Here is a 19,185-nt window from a genome sequence, read left to right on the forward strand (position 1 = left end):
CATAAGAACAATTAATTTCATACACTTCATTAAATAAGGAAATAAAACAGTAAAAGTTGTTTGTGTGTTAATGAATAAAATAATGAAAAATATATAAAATATAAAATTCTGTAAAAATAAATATTAAAAGTAAGTAATTAAAACAATAAGCGTATGTTTCTGTGTTAGAAAATGAAAATAAAACAGTAAGCGTGTTAAAAAAAAATTCAAATATATTAAAAATTCAAATAAATAGATAAAACTGTAAATGTGTATGTATATTAATAGACCATGAAAATAAATAATTTAATTTTAAAAACAACTAAAAAAATCAGTATCAAAGTGAGATTTAAAAACACAACAATTACTAAAATATCAAAATAATAACTTGAAAAATTACATTAACTTCAGGTCTGTAACAGCTGAGAGTTCATCAACCATGACCAGGGTTACTGCAGTGGGGAACAACAGACTGTTCACCTCCAGTGAAGTCCTGCCTTCTTTTAAACAGTCTTACTCGGTTGTCTTTTATTGGGAAATACAGTAAATCTTTGTCAGTCTGTTTAGAAAACAGGACTGAAAGATGCTGAGACTTTCTTGAGTGCTCTAAAGCCTAACAACCACTGTAGATGCATGTGTTTACCTGTTGATTCATTATTTGTACAGGCATCATAGTGGATGTATTAAAATCGGGCCCTCTGCGGATGCAAAATGTACAAAGTCCAGATTCACGACCAAACTCCAAAACGCGTGTCCTTACGTTTTCCATGACCCGAGCTCGCTGCGGAAGTTATTCCCAAATAAGGACTAGTGGGTGGGGCCACTTTAATAATGAATGTGTGACCAGCCTAATGCGGCATTCAGGGGTTCACGTAAAGTCCGCAATGAATATACCCCTCATTATAGTGTGCTGGTCGGGATTAGTAACAAAACATCAGTCAGCATATTTATGCTGGCTTGGATTTGTTTTTAAATGTTTTTAAGATGAGAAGCAGCGCGCGACTGCTTTGTGGCCCATTGGCTGAATGAAGAGGAGGGTTTGCATGTACAAAATAATGAATGTTAAGATGAAAGACTAAACCACATGTAGCTGAAAACAACTTACCTTCCACATCTACACGCCCAGTCTCGTATTTACTTGTCGGAACTCGTCTTTGGTCATTCTTTCATTTGTCTTTGCCGCTGAATGGGAATCACGCATTTGAGCGGTCGCATTATTTCCGACAGCATTTGAAGGGAACATACCCTCCGCTAGTGCGTAACTTAACGTCGTGAGACATCTTCATTCCAAGGAGAGGACAGTGTTTCAAGCTGGTGGTCGAGGGTTTGCTTCTGTCTGCTGCGCAAAATGCTCAACCCGCAGAGGTCTCTGTCCGAGCTGCCCAAGATGTCCGCTGCCAGTCAGGTGGAGAGAGCCGTGCTGGTACGCTGTTCTGTTTGCTCTGCGTGTAGGCAGGGACACTGTGGGGCTAACGGTTTGCTGACTGACCCTTCGGTTACATTAGCGTGTGTCGACATTCGGACTTGCTATTTGAAAAGTGAGGTGGCTGCTGTTAGCCGACAAGGACAGTAGCATCCGCGCTAGACGCACCCACGTCCCCCCTTGGTGATGTTGACTGTGTGTGTGTGTGTGTGTGTGTGTGATAACACCAGAGAAACACGTCGTCACCCTGAAAATAATCATATAGCCGAACATGACATGTAACTGGAAACTAAGTGAACTCAGTTTCTCGGCAAGCGTTTACTTGAAAACTGTCTTCTGTATTGACTGTCACTGCTCTGTATTTGCTGCAAATCACACGAAACTATAGTGTAATGTTAAATTCAGTAACATGAAATGCGAACTATCCATTCATCTATTCATTTTCTGCAACGAGCAGTGGCTGTCCGGAGCTGGAACCCGCATGAAGACAGATGCTTCTGAAAATGGTCATTAGTGTTCCAAAGTCGTTTACAGTCGGAACATCGCTGTTAAATTGGATCGCATTGCCCTGAAAATACCTCTTAAACAAAAAAACTTTATTGCAGGGTTGTTGTATTAAACTGCACCTGGGTGTAGAACAAAAAGAGGTGCAAAGTACAAATGACTGACATGCCTGAAAGTGCAAGCTATGAAAAAAATGTTCAGAAAAGTGCATCTGTTGACTATTTTTGCTACTGTTTACAAGCTCTACAAGTATGAAGGGAAAATGCACAAAACAGGGTTGACAGCAATGGAATAATACTAGAAGTTTACTGTAAGGGGTTGAGTTTGACTTTGAGAGAGAACCGTGCATACTTAGAATCTCTGTGTCAGTGTCCAGCAGTGGGAACACCTTGCTGGGGTCCTTTTGTAGTAGGGTTGGGAAACAACGTTTCAATTTTATCGATTCCGATTCTACTTATCGAATCCAGTTCTTACTGAACATCTGTTCTGATCCCAGCCCCTTCACCACAAATGTCACTGCTCTTCCTCCTTGCTCATCTTCCCCATCATGGCTGAAGTGAAAGGAGTCTCTGTACTAGGGGGGCGTTTCCGGGGACTCGTATCTAAGAAATATATATATATTGGAATCATTTGTAGACATCGTTGTTTCCCTTCAGTATAAAAAGTGAGGCTCACCTGTGTTTTGCACCTCAGCTTGAGATGTTGCTACTTTTAGCGTTAGCTGTATTTGGGGCGTCAGTGTACCTGGGTGAGCACCACACGATGTTGTTCTCTTATTTAGTGAAGCTAAGCCAAACTTTGGAGTGTTTACTGTGGCCCACCATGGTCCAGGAACGGAAACAGAAGTACTCTTTTCTTCATGCTTTGTTGATGTACTGTGTAACAAATGATCTTGGCAGATAAGTGCAACTTTTATGGACTAAAAATTGCTAAAAGTTAGGAACCGATAAACAGAATCGAAATGCATGTGTCATAACCAATCCACGGTTCTTGGAAATTTGGTAACCGTTCCAAATTAGAACCGGTTCTCTATACCTAACCCTAGTCTTTAGCTGAAGCTAATCTGTAATTCACCAAGACGGACATGAAGGGGGTGAGAGGTGTCGTCCATGATACTCTGTTCTCTCTGACAACAACACCAGAGAATCTAGTTCCACCCGCAAGCTCATCAGGAAGTCTTCCTGAATGCTAGAACATGTGGAGCGTGCTATTGCAACCAGAACCACCTCGGAAAGTACAGTCGGCTCTGAGTCTTCTTGTGCAGGGTGTTCCAAGCATAGTCCACTAACTGACTGAACTTGTAGTCCTCAGCTGTCTCTTTATGTCTTCGTTGATGGAGAGCCTGAAGACTCTTCTTTCACCTCAGGAAAATAATTTTGAGATTGTGGAGGCATCCATTGACATTCCACCTCCATTTTGTTTTTTAATAACTGTGTAGGAGTTAAAGTGTTATTTGTTCTCTTTGCTAGGAGGAGGAATTCAACTGGCTGCTTAAAGAAGAAGTGCATGCTGTCCTTAAGCAGCTCCAGGATGTCCTGAAGGTAAACTTTAAGTGTTCATATACATAGCTGGATGTATGGCTGAGGGCCATTCCACCAATTTTACGCATGAAGATCTGTTTTGCATCTGCATCATTCATCATCTGCAGGCAGTTACTTCACAACACTGATTAAGATTTGGTTCTGACAGAAGGTTTTCTCTGCCATCCACAGGAGGCATCGAGACGTTTCTCCATGCCGTCACCGGGCCTCGAGAGTCAGCTCAAACAGGAAAACTTCATCCTCGGCAGCTCAACGTAATACCTCTGCATTTTGTTTGAAAGTTTAACTCTTTATGGTGTACAGTTACTATGGCCATAATGAATGCAATACAATGGTTCTTGAGTGAAATAAGTACATCTTACACAACAACGTCTCCCTGTGGAGGAAGTGGCTGGGTGGGTGAAACAGACACAGAATGAATGTGTTGGTCGTTTCCTTCATGTTGTAATGCTTCAGATGAGGTGCCGTGCTTCAAACACTCTAAAGCCTCGTTTGTCCTTCCTATTGTTCCTCTGGTGATGTTGAAATAAAAATGTGATGTGTTGTTTTGCAGCATAGATCAAGTCAAGGGGGTGCTGACTCTGCAGGGAGAGACTCTGACTCAGGCTGTGAGTTTGGCTGGTTCTCATTGAGAATGTATTCCCCTTATGTGAAAAAGAAACATTGATTTAAGCTGACGTGTTCCTTGTTAATGATTTGCTTTTCTTTACAAGGACATAAACCTGAAGGTTGCAAAGAGCAGCCAGGCGCTGCACTTTCAGTTCAGGGAGGACAAGCAGTGGAAGCTGCAGCAGGTACAGTATGTCCGAGTGCGACACTACCAGGAAACAACACAGAGAAAAACACTTCTGTTTGGCTGTTAGCTCTGAGAATAATCTCACTTTATTTCTCTCATAAGAAGTTTTTCCATCGTTTTGTCCACTACAATGGACAATTTGAGTGAGACAGTGTGAAACTACATTAAAATGAATCTTTCCATCAGTGGTGGTCTTAACCATGTGCGTATTAACTATAAACTATAGGGCTGGGCGATAAATGATAACAATAATTATCGCAATACAATTTTTCCCGATTATAAATATAAAAAATTTTAAATGTTCAATTAGCCATCTGGTTTCTTTGACTGAAGTAATGATTTAACATTTATCATGATAATTATCAGTATCGAATGATGAATTTTTTTTTTTGGCGTGATAACATTTTTGGCCATATCGCCCAGCCCTACTATACACGCATGGATCACTTGTCAGGTTAGGCATCTCAGCCGGCACATAGCACTCATGTGTTCAGAGGTTGGCTGACTTCATCTGGAGGTATCTCAAATGTAGTATGTAAATAGGCTACGATGCAGTGTAATCATTACTTATTATTTTATATGGTAACATACAGTCTGGGGTTATACAGCCTATGCAGCTTAGCCTAAGCACATGCAATGTAGATCAGGCCTGATTAAGAGTGTCTGCTCTTTGTTAAGCTGAGAGTAGGGTTTAAAGGTATGTTAGGTCAGGGCTAGACAATGTTGTCACCTGTCAGAGAGCTCAGTATATTTACGACAGCACAGCCTGATGCTCACTGCAGATAGGCTTCCATAAGAATGCTCATCCACCTTTTGGCACATTTCACCATGTATTTTTTACAGCTGATGTCTAAAACACTCTGACATACTTTATTATCTTGGCTTTAAATACAAAATGTTTCCATTCATCTATCAGATCCAGGATGCCAGGAACCATGTGAGCCAGGCTCTCCAGCTGCTGAGCAGCCATGATGAGAGCTACCACTTCAAGACAGGGGCTGAGGTCAATAAGGTCTGTCCTCCATTTCCTCATGGAAACCACATCCTGCTCCAGTCCCTACGGAGCTGAATATGGATGCCTTTCCAATCTTTTACTGTGTCAGTTACACTAGCTTCATGTTTCTGTGACTGCCGCAGCTCATGGATGCAGTGATGCTCCAACTGACGCGAGCACGAAACCGCCTCACCACCCCGGCCTCCATGACGCTTCCTGAACTGGCCACCAGCGGTCTGATGGTACAGGACATAAGACAGTACACATTACACACACACACACACACACACACTGCTCTCACACACTAAGGGCCAGAGCATGACTGATGATGCATGTTTGAGGCCTGCTCCGCCTCCTCCTATCTGTCTGATTAGTTCAAGGAGACAGTCAAAGCCCAACTGATATCACTGTTTGCCATTCCCAGTTGTGTTAGTCCAGCTGACTGACTTTTCTCTGATGTTGCATCCCACAGCACTGATTTGAACCTCAGGCTAAGAGGTCAATATTTTTTTTTTGCAGTCCCTCACAATATTGCCCTACTTTGTTTCTGATATCCACCAATGTTACATGTCACAGTCAATGTTGTATTACATTTATATTAGAATAGGGTAACACAAAATGAAACGATACAGGCCTATACAATCATTTATATACATAAAAATATTAAAACAAAAATGTAGCAAAGTTTGAAGGAGCTACCAGCCGCTGCATCTAGCAACAAACGTTAGCTGATGCTTTTATGCAAAGTGACTTAGAATAAATGAATTTTAACCATGTGGGATACCATCCAAAAATAGCGAGAATCATCAAGAACATCAGCTTCATCAAGTATGCTGAACTGCTTTAAGTGCTGCATTTAGAAATAAGAGATGGAGAAAGTGTTTATTTTAGTTTTTTAATGGGCCAAGGTGCAGTCTGAACAGAAGAGCAGCAGTCTTTATGTTGATAGGAAGCTCGTTCCGCCATTGTGGACCAGTCGTGATTTTGTTGAGCGGGAGCTATAACTGCCAAATGTTCTGACAGATGGCTCAGCAATTGCAGGTGAGCTCGCCACGGTGTTGCTGCTACACCTTTACAGGCGTCTGTGACCGCGTCACGATTTTTGTCCCCACGGTGACACAAGTCCCCTTCGGTTAGTGTGTATTCAGGTAATCCCCGCTGGGATCACCTTTACTGTCTGTACCTCTGCGTGTATATTGTGTAAGCTGCCCCCCAACCGGTGGAGGCAGATGGCCGCCCATCCTGAGCCATGGTTCTGCTCGAGGTTTCTGCCTCTTAAAGGAAGTTTTTCCTTGCCTCTATCGCCTAGTGCTGCTCTTGGTGGGAACTGTTGGGCTTCTGTAAATAGCATCATAGAGTACGGTCTAGACCTGCTCTTTTATGAAAAGCTCTGTGAGATAACTGTTGTTGTGATTTGGCGCTATATAAATAAAATTGAATTGAAATTGAAAAACATGACACACAAACACACACACAAACACACACACACACACACTAATGATGCATCCTTCACATCAACACAACAGTGAACAAAATGAATTATGTTGGAAAAACCGTAGACCCTGCTGGAGTTTCTGGGGGCGTGGCCTTACTGATTACTGTACAAAAACTTTATTTCAGGTCAGAGTCCTGGTTTGGGATGCTGTAAATCATCTTGGAACTATAGTGGTGAGAGAGTGAATTGCACTCTGAAGCTTTAGGGTTCTAAGCTGAAAAAATACTAGTTCTTACATAATGTTGTGTTAATGCTCCAGTATACCATGATATCTTAGACCACTGGTTCCCAACCTTGACTGACATAGTTTCATTTGGATACTCTTTTTTATGAGCCTGGAGATGTAAAATTATAATTAACAAGCAATAAGCAAAGATTAAAAAAGTGGAAAAACATGACTAGCCTCCACACAGCCCATCCAACACCTTTGGGATGAACTGGAACGCAGACGGAGAGCCAGACCTGCTCATGCACAGGTCTGGCTCTCCACATCTGAGTGGAATGTTAGGAGCCAGCTACATCACACACCTAAAGACGAAATGGGAGTTTGTGCAGCATGAAGCCTCGCACTGCCTCCGAACTCCTCCTCTTCCTCTGTTGACCCTGTCTGTTTGTGTCCTTCCACCGCCAGAAAATGTTCACTCCTCCCATGCCTGGGGATGTGATGGTGAACTTTTACATCAACTTAAGTAAACTGTGTCTGACTGTGTACCAGCTCCATGTGCTGCCTGCCAACACCACTAAGGTCAGAACTTGTGACTGCCACACTATATGAAGCTACGCACGGCATCATGGGACTGCTGTTTTCATGCTTTGTCTCTCTTCTTGGTAGAATTTCAAGCCAGCGGGAAGCTCGGTGTTGCATAACCCTGGAGCGATGTTGTAAGTCCTGCTTCATGTCTTTTCTTTCTGTAGCATGATCACTTAATAATACATACAATCAATACATTAAAAAGAAGTGATTTATAATAAATGGAAAGAAACCGATAGTTACTGATAATACTTAAGTTGAGAAATACTCCCCTGGCTTTCCAGGCCAGTTTGGAAATCAGTCTGGAAATCCTGGAATTCTTTTAGGCACTACACCACATTCAGCGAGTGTATCTTTAATCTGTCTCTGCTGTTTGCTGTGAACACTTTCATCCACAGCGAGCTCAACAACAACCGGTTTGAGGTGAGCCACGTTCACAAGGTGGAGTGTGTGGTGCCTTGGCTTAATGACACGCTGGTATTCTTCACCATCTCCCTGCAGCTCTGTCAGCAGCTCAAGGACAAGGTGGGTGTTTCTCGTGGAAGGTGACCACACATTTTAAAGCAATTGTGCTTCCAAAATAAAAGCGCGAGGACATTTTTTGCAGCAATGCTCTATGACAAGTTTATTGAGAGCTTTTACTTTGAAAAGTTCTGAACGACATTCAAAAGAGTCTTTGGCTTGCTTGACACACCTCCGAAAAAGCCGTCAGTAAGCGTGTGATTGGATTCTCTTGAATTTCCTCACGGAAATGAAAATAAGCGGTAGGTTTAGGAATGCGGATCAAACACTGGAACGCACACACACACTGCAGCACATGCTTTATTGTGAGCATGTGCAGAAGTGTCCTTATAATCAGTTTGTTTAATAAGGGAGAAAAAAATATCTGCAGTTAGGAGGAATTGATCTTAAAACCTTCCTATTAAGAGTCCCGCACTATACCGACTGAGCTAAACGTGCACATAAGTGTGCAAGGATTTTAAATAATTTGACTTTGTTCTGGCCCGCCATGTAATGGCTTGAAAAAAATTTGGCCCGATGCCAGACCTATTTTCCAGATGTTATGTTAGCGCATGTAAATTGCTACTGACTGAGTGACTGTGTGAAGGCTACTGGTGGCCTGAAATACAGTGCATGGCAGGTTTATTGAAGCTGTGACAGGTTGGTTGGGAGATAATTGTAACTGTGTATACTAACTAAGCTCGTCTGTCCTCCCATCCCCGCAGATATCTGTCTTCTCCAGTTTCTGGAACTACAGACCTTTCTAGTCCGTCTCCTGTCCATCTTCCAGAGACCGCTCAGGCCCAAGTATAACCACACAGTGTAAGGGACATCCTGGGAAGGCTTTTCTTTTTGTGTGTACGCATCATCCAGTCATTCAGTGTTGCATGATTAGTTCAAGGAGACTGATATCACTGTTTGCCATTCCCACTTGTGTTAGTCCAGCTGACTGACTTTTCTCTGATGTTGCATCCCACAGCACTGATTTGAACCTCTGACTGAATGAATGTGATTGTTGCTGAATTATTGTAGAATTATTTTTTCTTATGTTCAAGCACCTCGGTACGTACTGAGTATTTATCTGGTTCTTGTTCCAAAGTTATCTTCTAAACTGTCTTTGTTGGAACACTACTTTGTGCACTAAAGGTTGGAAGACCAAGCAGCACTAAGAGGTCACAGTGAGTTTTTTTGCAGTCCCTCACAATATTGCCCTACTTTGTTTCTCACCTCCACCAACGTTACATGTCACAGTCAATGTTGTATTCATGGTTAGCACTATTAAGCCAGTGTATTATGTCTTCTGTAGCCCTGGAGCAGCTTTGTCAAGTCTGACAAAATATCTCACGAGTAATGTTGGTACGGGAGACGTTTAGCTAAACCTTGCAGAGTACAACTTGTAGTTGGGTCAGATCACGTTCCCACTTCAAACGACCTGCTTCAGAATTAATTTCTGTCTGGACTTGGACCACTTCCTCTAAACAGTCCTGGTGGGGTTGTTTTGGTCCGCACTCCAGTACAATTGCTTTGTTTAGATCTGCGCAAATCAATCGTACCAAGAGGGAAAACGAGTCTGAACTGAACAACGCAGGTTTGGGAACCCCCTTAATTTGGGTTTGGGTTAGAAAATGCAAGTGTGGAGTTTGAAAGAAGTTGGCATTTACTCTGAAGGAGGGTCTAACAAAAGCCAGTTAACAGTGAGATGACAGTAGAAGTGTGAAACAAAAGTAAATAAAACAAAACAACATCCAAGATCACCTTATCCAGTTAACGCGATGTCACAAAGTGCTGTCCCACTCCTCACACGTTTGGAAACCTCACACCGTGCTGAACTCGTGCACTTCAGAGGAGCACTCCTGTAACACTGTCAGATTCCTGATGGGCAGTTTAAAAGAAGGGGCCACAGTCGAAGCAACAGAACCAGAAAAATCGTCTCTTATTCCACACATTCTTCGTCCCTCTCCACCTAATACATTACCAACAATGCAACTCAAGGTGGCAGATTAGGGTGTGCTATGCTGTATTATACATCATCAAAAATTAGTTCCCAGCCATAATTACGACATGAACAAGCAGGTAATTATTACGGTAAAATTAACATGACATTAACGTGGAATTAGAGTTTAGAGGACGTTGGAGCTGGGACAGTTTTTGTTTGTTTGGTTTTCGTTCATTGCCCCATTTGGTGGAAATGACAACACATTCCCTGTTTGTTACTACACATATGTCTAAATGATAAGCTACTTGTCTCGTCTTTTGATGTAATCTTTGATTTCAAGTGTTTGTCCATGTTTATATTTATTTGACACTTTTTGCACATTCCCTGTGAACCAAACACTAATCCAATCATGAACAAATGACTTCACTAAGTGTTATTGTATAATCTATTTTGTTAATTGTTTGTCAATCTAAAATGTGGAAATTATTTATATCTGTGCAATAAAAATATTCTCAACGATAAGCTGTCCATGTTGAACTCTCCCTGAGGACCTTTGCTGCCTGCTGCAGTAACGCTAGATATAAAGATGTCTCATTTAAAACTATAGTTTGTCTCCACTATTCAGATGCATTTCTGCCAACTGTGTTTTATTGTTCAGTGTTCAAAATCTCTTCTTTTGATTGGGTTAATCGAAAGGTTGGCGGTTCAATCCCCGGCTCCTCCAGGCTGCGAGTCGAAGTGTCCTTGGGCAAGATGCTGAACCCCGAACTGCTCCTGGTGGCTATTCCACCAGTGTATGAATGTGTGTGAATGTTAGTTTCTGTTTGAGCACTTAGGCTCAGTGTATGAATGTGAAAAAGCGCTTTGAGTGGTCAAAAAGACTAGAAAGGCGCTATACAAATATGGAGCATTACTCTTCTTTTGGTTCTTTTTACCAATTATCTTTACTTTCCCCACAGACGTGACATTAAAGCATTCTCACTCTTGTTCCCAATGAAGAGAAGTCTTATTTCTCACATGGTAAAGGGGTTTAAAATGCTTACCTCCATAATCTGTCTCAGACTTTTACTCTGGCTTGACTTGACTAAAAGCACTCCATTACATTGCATTCAAAATCTTAGTACAGAAGTATTATCAGCAAAATATACTAGAAGTACTAATACTCATTATTCAGCAGATTTCCCCAGTGACTGAAATATATTGTATATCTCGATAGAGATTGTTATCCCTCTCTCTCCCAATCTCTGAATGAATATAGATGTAAATATATACACTGCTAAAAAACACAAAATCACAGTTTGACATGTCAGTTAAACTTCAGGGATATCAATCTGTAGCCTACAGTTAGGAAGCATAAGCGATTGTGAATCAGTGTCAACTGTTTGGTGCAAATGAAAGTGACAACAGGTGCACTGGAGAGGCAACAGCAAGACAAACTCCAAAAAAGGAATGGTTTGGCAGGCGGTGGCCACAGACAGTTGTTCTCTGCTTTGTGTGAGGAGGCACAGATAAGCACTGCCTGAGCCCTACAAAATGACCTCATGCAGGCTACTGGTGTGCATGTTTCTGACCAAACTGTCAGAAAACAGACTCCATCAGTCCGACGCCACCAAGTTGTGCCACAGACTGTCGCGGAGTTCACTGATCCCTTCATCCAGGTCTGGGAGGACACCATCCTCTGTCTCATCAGGAGCGTGCAGATGTGGGGGCCATACACACTCCTGGGTCAAATTATGAGTTGCTGTGAGTTCATTTTTTTTTTACAGGGATTTAGATTTTTCCAGCCCTCAGTCAGTCGGTGATTTTGGTTTCTATTGATCGTCATTTTGTTCTCAATGAATTTTACAACGCGCAGCAAAGATTTTGGTCTTTCAACTATTTCGTTTATCAAGATCTGATGTGTGATTTGAGTGTTCTCTTAATTTCTTTGAGCAGTGTATTATTATTATTTTTTATATAGTGAATATTGATAAATGTGTAAGCAGCATTAAATGCTTGTACCTAGCTAGTCAAGGCAGAGATCCTTTTAACTACATTATTTTTTTATATTATATACAAATGTAATCTATAACCATGCATCGTATCTATGTTTTAAATTAACATTTTAATGTGCAAAGTAACTATTGGAGTAACTAGAGCTGTAAAATAAATGGGCAGTAAAAGTATATTTTTTACTGAAATGTGGTCGAGTAGACAAATTAAAATACTAAAGTTAAGTAAATACGTGAAGTACAAGTACTTCAAAACTGTCAGTCAGTAAAGTCCTTGAGTAAATGTACTTAATTACTGCAAACTACTCGTCAGAGTTAAAACTACTAGACTACATGTGTAAATTCATCAGTTGCACAAAGCTGTCTTGACAGGAATTCTGGGTAAAGGCCATTTTAAAGGAGCAACATGTCAGTACAGAGCTGTATCAGAGCTTGTGCTGACTCGTCACAATCAGGATACTTTCAATATGCAAATAAAAATGTCTAACAATGTTCACGCTGCTGCATGTTTCCCTTGCTCTTTTGAAATCAAAATAATATTCAATAAAATTCAGTCCTGAAAAATACATTTGAGAATAGTGAGTGAATCATTTCTTCAATTATTCATCACATTGTTAGTTTATTTATATATTTTACACATTTTATAAAAAAAATGCTGTAAAGTAAGAATGCTTTCAAAAATATATATATAATAGATTGTATTTATCAAATATCAAATGCAAATTGAGTAAACAGAAGACAAATCTAATCTGCTGTGACCACCCTTAGCGTTCAACACAGCATCAATTCTTCTAAAGCACAGTACTGTATACCTTAGGTCTGCATCAATACTACTGAATTCAGGATGCATTTCTCCAGGACAGTGTGCAAGAAGAACTGGCATATCACGGAGCTCTCTGCACAGAAACATGCTGATGATGTGTCAAAGGAGGGATTTTGTTGCGGAAATCCTCAGTAATATTCATTCAGAAACAAATGCTACTCTGGGTTTCACAAGAGTGAAAGATTAATGATAAAAGCAGTGACTGAGCTGTTTTTAGCCCACAGAGAGCAGGGCAGCAGTTTACGGGGCCTGTAAACCTTCCTGCTGTCCTCAGAACATCACAAAAACATTCATTTCCTGTTTAATTATTTATGCCTTCATAAGCTGGTGCACTTTGTCCTCCATAAATGTTTTTGTGTCTGCATGATGAGATGGGATACACCAATACATCAACAGAGCCAAGCTTACATTTTAAGTACTTTATTTTTATTTATTACCAAGTAAAACCATCTCATTGAAATGTTAACATGCTTTCAACAAACAAAATAAGAAGAAGGGACATTCTAATCTACAGAGGCGCTCAGTGTTTCCAGCTGCTCTGTGGTATCCTAGCAATAAAGCCCCCATAGCAGTGATTTTTGAACAAGAGCATGTGTTGTTTACAGACAAGTAAAATTAAAACTTCTGCTTTGGCACAGGGGTGAAACTATAAGGCTCTGTGTCTAGCTTCATCATCCTTCACTGTACGTGGATCAGTGCAGTTCAGCTGTCAGGGCTCCAGAGCCATGTTCTCTATGCCGACCTTCTGTCTCCGAGGCTGTGGATGAAGCATAAAGGGATCATTTTCTTTGATATGACACTGCCGGTGTTAGCAGAACACAGTCCTAAATGACCTCCGCTCAGTTTCAGGTCATTTCACTACATAACAGGATCACTTGGTTTTCTCTAAGGTGGTTACATGTCTGCACCGAGAATGGCAGGAATACGTGTCGGAATGGTCCTGTCTTTGCTACATAGGGAATGAGGTTGACTTGCCAGTGTGGTAAGGACGTGGATTCAGAGCCAGGCTAGTGGTTTTCCCTCTGTCTTTATACTAAACTTACCACACGAGTGGTATTATCTTCTAAACTAGCCCTCATCAAGAAAGTGAATAAAGTATTTCCCAAGAATGTCAAACTTTCCATTTAAACACTGTATGTTGAGCTCAGATACAGATTTGTATTTTGTGTACTCACTACCAAATTGAATAAAACTAAAATATTTTGTATTTCCCTACTTTGGCTGGTTGGTTCTATGATCTGTGGACACGTTTCCTTGGTTATGAATGGTCTCTTTATGGCTGCGTCTGAAATCACACCCTCTGTTAAACACTGGGCCGTTTCTTCAAACTCAATCCATAAAAATACAACACATTGGGGCATTGTTAGCAAACAGTAGTGACACTACTTTTTCTCCATTGAGGCACTATATAGTGGACACTCAGAATAGAGATATACAAATAAAATGGGAGAGAGTAAATAGGGAGTGATACAGATCTCTGATTTGAAACACCTGTCCTAGTTAGAATAGTCTAAATGTCAGTCAGGTGACTGTTGGTTTTCATTCTGAAGAAGGCAGTGTGCCCAAACATCAGCCTTTAGAACTTGAAATAGGAGACGGCATCTGAGCTCTGAGTGTTCAGCTTTCCCGTCCTCACTACAACAGCGGTGTGTGTGTCCCTTCAGTTCTCTCCTGTATGCGTGTTTACCTTCTCATCATCACAGCAGCAGCAGCAGCAACAGCGGATGAGGACCAGGATGACCAGCAGCAGAACCATACCTAACAACAGTGAGAGAGCACACAGAGTTTAGAGCTTTATTGTGTCTGGTTTCTTCAACTTTCACTCAGGAGCAAAAATCATTTTTACATATTGCCCAGCCCTTTTTAAAATTGGTAAATAATGATGCAGGGTCTCATAATGCTATTTAAAGGTATAATGGTATTCCATTTTTTTGCAATGGAAACATTTTAAGAAATAAGTAGTCAAACAGAAGATTTCAGTGGAGGGTACTGTTGAGGAATGGGCATCTGGAGTTTTGCACTTATGAGATAATGCAACACTGCATACCAGTGAAACAAATAGGGGGGAGGAGGAAATTCGTCCACGGAAGCTATATATGAACTATTGGAGTCCCTTGAAAAGCCACCCAATGTGCAAAAGCTGTTTTCTAGCATACTGTATGACAGGGCTCGCTTGGACAGGTTGCAAAAAAGACAGTTCCCGCAATGAACAAGCACTTGGCGATAGTGGTAAGAAAAAACTCCTTTTTAACAGTCAGGAACCTCGAGCAGAACCTGGACTCAGGCGGGTTTCCTGATGCTGAGTGACCTGTACATTTCCTACATTTGGTACATTGGGTATTTTACTGTGCTTGGACTCCTTCTTATATGTTTTGTCAGTGTGACACTACAGAAGTCAGGTTTTTGACAGCATATTCAGTAGTACCCCTTTATCCACTAATGTAAGCAGTATTAATTACAGTAATGTCTCTTGCCTGAGACAATCCTGAGACGGTTATCTGGATACAGGAAATGGACTGCATTAATATAGCGCTTTTCTTGTCTTCCCCCCCACTCACAGCGCTTTACAACGCCTGCCAGCATTCACCCATTCACACACATTTATTCACTGAGGTGCCATCAGGAACAGTTGGGGGGGGTTCAGTGTTTTGCTCAAGGACCCTTCGAAACTCTCTCTAGAGGAGCCAGGGATTGAAGGAACCTTTGGGCTACCCCGAGTCAAAATGATGACAGTGTATGGCGTTCCTTTTCACGACATGGGGACCTAAACACATCCCAGACACATCCATGAGGAAAAAACATTTCCATTTCCTAGAAAGTGCAACATGTTGTAAAACAGTGACTCTACAGTAGTGACCACATGCTGCAGTGCTGGCTTGACTTGAAAACCATCCAATATAGTCGCAAAGGTTACAACAGCCCTGCTGTCTGCCCCCTGCTTTAAATCAATGCTTCCAAATAACATTAATACTTTGTTACCTTTTGGTACAAAGTGGGACATGAGGATTATTAAAATAACATCTGTGCAGGCTGATGTTACAGTTTTCCTCTGTTGCTTACGGCATAATCAGTGATGCAGTTATGGAGCTGGCAGGCTGCTCATACAGAAGGAACATGTGAAAGTAGACTGCATGTGAGGGTTTGGTCAGAGGGGGATGTGGACACAAAGGCAGAGACATAGGGAGGACGACAGGGCCTCCATGCTGCTCATGTGGACATCACAGCACAGACATTTAGTGGAGGGTTGTTTTGTGTACTGTAAGGCCACCTATCACATGTGAGCTAGATGAAATGTTGTGGCCAAACGGGCAGTTCTACAGTAGGAGACATTTGTCTTTAGTATAGGAGTCTTTTATTCATATTTTCCATGAGTGTTATTCTGTGGTGCTGTGTGAAACGTGAATCAGGACTTTTTGTAAAACTCTTTTAGGAGATTTGATGAATACCATTCAGTCAGCTGCAGCAGATATCTGACACCCCCCGCTGGGTCACTGGAGGAATGTCTCAAAGAAAGACATGCATCCAGTGACAAAGACAAAGAGGGGACATTTTGAGACAGTAATGTGAACTGTCTGTAATGTCTTTGTTTGTCTTGTGGACCACAGGAAATACAGAATATTGTTCTGGTGAACACCGACTTCACCTTCATGTAAATAAAATCTGTATGATCTCAGAAAAAATATTTTGGATTGAAAGGATTCTCATTTGGATTCCTCCAGACCATCCACGATTTGTACTGAGGCTGAAGAGGTTGTGGGGAATCTTAAAATCTAAACGCTCTGCTTTGCATCTGTCTTCATTAAAAAAAAAGGTTTATGAATCTGAGCCCTGATGCTTAGAAGTTATTCATTACAGAATTTCCTTCCACTTTACTCACCGATGAAGATGAAGAAGATTGCAAAAGAGGCGATGTCCCAGTCAGACTGGAACAACTGCTTGGACTGCAGTCTGGAAACCACATCGTTGAACTGGTCGCTGAACTGCTCCTGCAGGTTGCTCCCCATGACTCTGCCTTCACAAACACATATTTTCTGGATCTTGCTATTCGCCAGATAACTCAACGCTCTTCCTTTTGTGTTGGCTGCTAGGCGAAATCATTACATCATAGTTTCGGCCTTCGTTCACGCACAAGTGTTCCAAATGTGACAAAAGAATTAACATTTTAACACACAACAATCCAAAACGCTATGTTTAAAACTGTAGTGTTTTATTTTAACGTTGTTCGGAGCTGCAGGTAACTTACCTGTAAAGAGTCGCTTGTTTTTAGTCTATTTCCTTCCGGGTACGAAAGTCTACCTGACGCACCTGGTTCCAGTGACGCGCTGGATGGATCCTACCTGTGTGCATGTAAATCAAACAGCCTACTCCTGTGTCATGATCCCACCTCTGTTTTCATAGGACGAACGCAGACTGATGGAGAGGAACGAATATAACCTTCTAGAAAAGTGTGTTCTTGTACCTGCTGACAGGTAACATGTTCCTGTTCTGTTACTTTGTATGGAAGACCATTTCCACCAGGTAAAGAAATAAACAGATGAGAAGTTATGGATTTAAAAAAAAAATACTCATAGTAAGTCAAAATTCTGATTTACCTTCACATAATTTGGACTGACTTTACACAGGGTTGTATAATGAGCTGTCATTTAATGTGAATGCTACTCAATACACAAGTGCCAGAAAAAACTGAATCAAAACCTGTAAATAACACCTAATTTATCTACACACAGCCTGCTAAGTTGCCCCAAACCACAAAAAAAACAACATGTCAGATGGTTACTCTGCCCTTTAGTCTCCCTTTAATACAGCCAAAAACACAGGAAATGGCCCGTTTGATAACTTAGTGGGGGCACAAAAACATTATGCTCTGTACTTGTACTTGTATCTTATGTGACATATATTGTGTAATATATTATAATAATAATATATCACTATATCACATCTTATTTATTTATTCTAGCACAGATTATATAACCACTTACCACTAATGTAAATCAGTGCCTTTTTTTGTTCTTTGAAAGAATAAAACAAAGACAAATTGAAATCAGTTAAAGGGTAAATCAAACCAGGTGGATTGTGTATGTGTGGATTTCTTAGTTACTTGTATCAGTAAAGTCCCCTTCACTCAAAATTGCATTTTGCTTAACTTCTAAATACCTTGGAGAAAAATAGATCTTATTCTTTAATCTGAACATTGAGTAATATGGGAGACACTTTAAACTACGGGAAACGCATATCATGCCATCTCAGCATGTTTTTATTTTTGAATAAAATACATTTTTAAAAGCGTTTCACACCTAAATTGTCAGGCCCTGTCACAGACAAATTTGTATACTTTAGAATGGTTTTCTAATGAATTAGTTTGAAACAAATAGTATTTTCTTATTGATTACATGTCCCTGATTGTATCTAACATGGTATTGTAATTTCTATGAGAAATATAAGCAACTTTTTGGTCGAATGTAGTGAATGGAAAGTCCAGAATAACCGCAGGCACTTTAACATAGGATATTTTACAAAAACATGGGTATATTCCACCACCTTCATCTACACAGTTAAAAAAAAAAAATCAATATTATCTCAAATATGACATTTTTTATCAAAATATTTAATGTGACAGGACTGACATGCAGGACAAGATATGTTTGTGTTCTTTAATTAAGTATTGGTAAACATTCCTATTTTAATTTCTTATAGTGATTTTAATGTTAATGTAACATTAGACTAATTTAGTTATGTTCAGCCAGTGACAGTGGCTCTTGTATTCTGGACTAAATATAATTCAAAACGTTTGTCTATGAGCATAAAAAGCTTCAAATTTATAGTGTAATGTCTATTTATTCAAATAATGTTTTACTATGGCCCGCGTTTAATACATGTTATTTATCAGAAAGGTAATGAAAGGAACAATGTCATTCATTTGTCAGGTCGTGTCACAAGGCGGTCAGGCCCTGTGTTTTACTGTTTTTATCAAAACAAAACTATGAAAGATGGAGCTGTGAGGACAGTCCAATTTTCAGGATTTGTAGTTTTCAAAAGTATTTTTAATAAATAAAAAAATATCTGAGACCCTAATGAATAACATATTCCTTTAAAGAACAACTCACAGAAATCAACCATCCAGTCAGTTTTTAGACATTTTTGGATTATGCAAGTTTTATGTACTGTAACAACTCCAGGACAGATAATGTACATTTCGGGTAGAATGTCCAACTTGCTGTGATGTTTGAGCTTCGCTGTGCAGAATGATGTACTTTATGTGTGAGACTGTATTCATGATCTGCTGTCGGCCAGCGGGGTTTTATGACATCACAGCTAGCTGGGAGCCAATCATGGTTCAGTGTACAGCTTAGTGTGATGTGGAAGCTTGAAGCCTCAGGTCACAGACTTTTCCCTGAGGTACGAGACATCATAGATTCTGGATTTCTGAATGAATTCTGAACTTTTTACTAGT

The 19,185-nt window shown here is 40.5% G+C and overlaps 2 protein-coding genes across 4 annotated transcripts; one reads left to right on the forward strand and one right to left on the reverse strand.

The window, feature by feature from the left end:
- Positions 1-1,201: 1,201 nt before the first annotated feature.
- Positions 1,202-10,442, forward strand: rogdi (rogdi atypical leucine zipper). Its single transcript, XM_046030578.1, has 11 exons — positions 1,202-1,402; positions 3,376-3,447; positions 3,619-3,701; positions 4,001-4,055; positions 4,161-4,241; positions 5,160-5,255; positions 5,381-5,479; positions 7,364-7,477; positions 7,565-7,614; positions 7,882-8,008; positions 8,710-10,442. The coding sequence occupies exons 1-11, from the start codon at positions 1,328-1,330 to the stop codon at positions 8,749-8,751; spliced, it is 894 nt and encodes a 297-aa protein (XP_045886534.1). The 5' UTR covers positions 1,202-1,327; the 3' UTR covers positions 8,752-10,442.
- Positions 10,443-13,138: 2,696 nt separating this feature from the next.
- Positions 13,139-17,125, reverse strand: smim22 (small integral membrane protein 22). 3 transcript variants are annotated; one of them, XM_046033281.1, is made up of 4 exons: positions 16,978-17,125; positions 16,612-16,746; positions 14,422-14,492; positions 13,139-13,491 (listed from the first exon to the last, which is right to left on the reverse strand). In XM_046033281.1, exons 2-4 carry the CDS (start codon positions 16,736-16,738, stop codon positions 13,444-13,446), a joined length of 246 nt encoding a protein of 81 aa, XP_045889237.1. In that variant the 5' UTR covers positions 16,739-16,746; positions 16,978-17,125; the 3' UTR covers positions 13,139-13,443. The 3 variants fall into 3 exon arrangements, with proteins under 3 accessions (XP_045889237.1, XP_045889248.1, XP_045889242.1); XM_046033292.1 differs by having other exon boundaries at positions 16,612-16,742; positions 16,978-17,107; XM_046033286.1 differs by having other exon boundaries at positions 16,612-16,815; positions 16,978-17,092.
- Between the last annotated feature and the right edge of the window lie 2,060 nt (positions 17,126-19,185).

This window comes from Micropterus dolomieu, linkage group LG02, assembly GCF_021292245.1.
Source record: "Micropterus dolomieu isolate WLL.071019.BEF.003 ecotype Adirondacks linkage group LG02, ASM2129224v1, whole genome shotgun sequence".
Classification (NCBI taxonomy): domain Eukaryota; kingdom Metazoa; phylum Chordata; class Actinopteri; order Centrarchiformes; family Centrarchidae; genus Micropterus; species Micropterus dolomieu.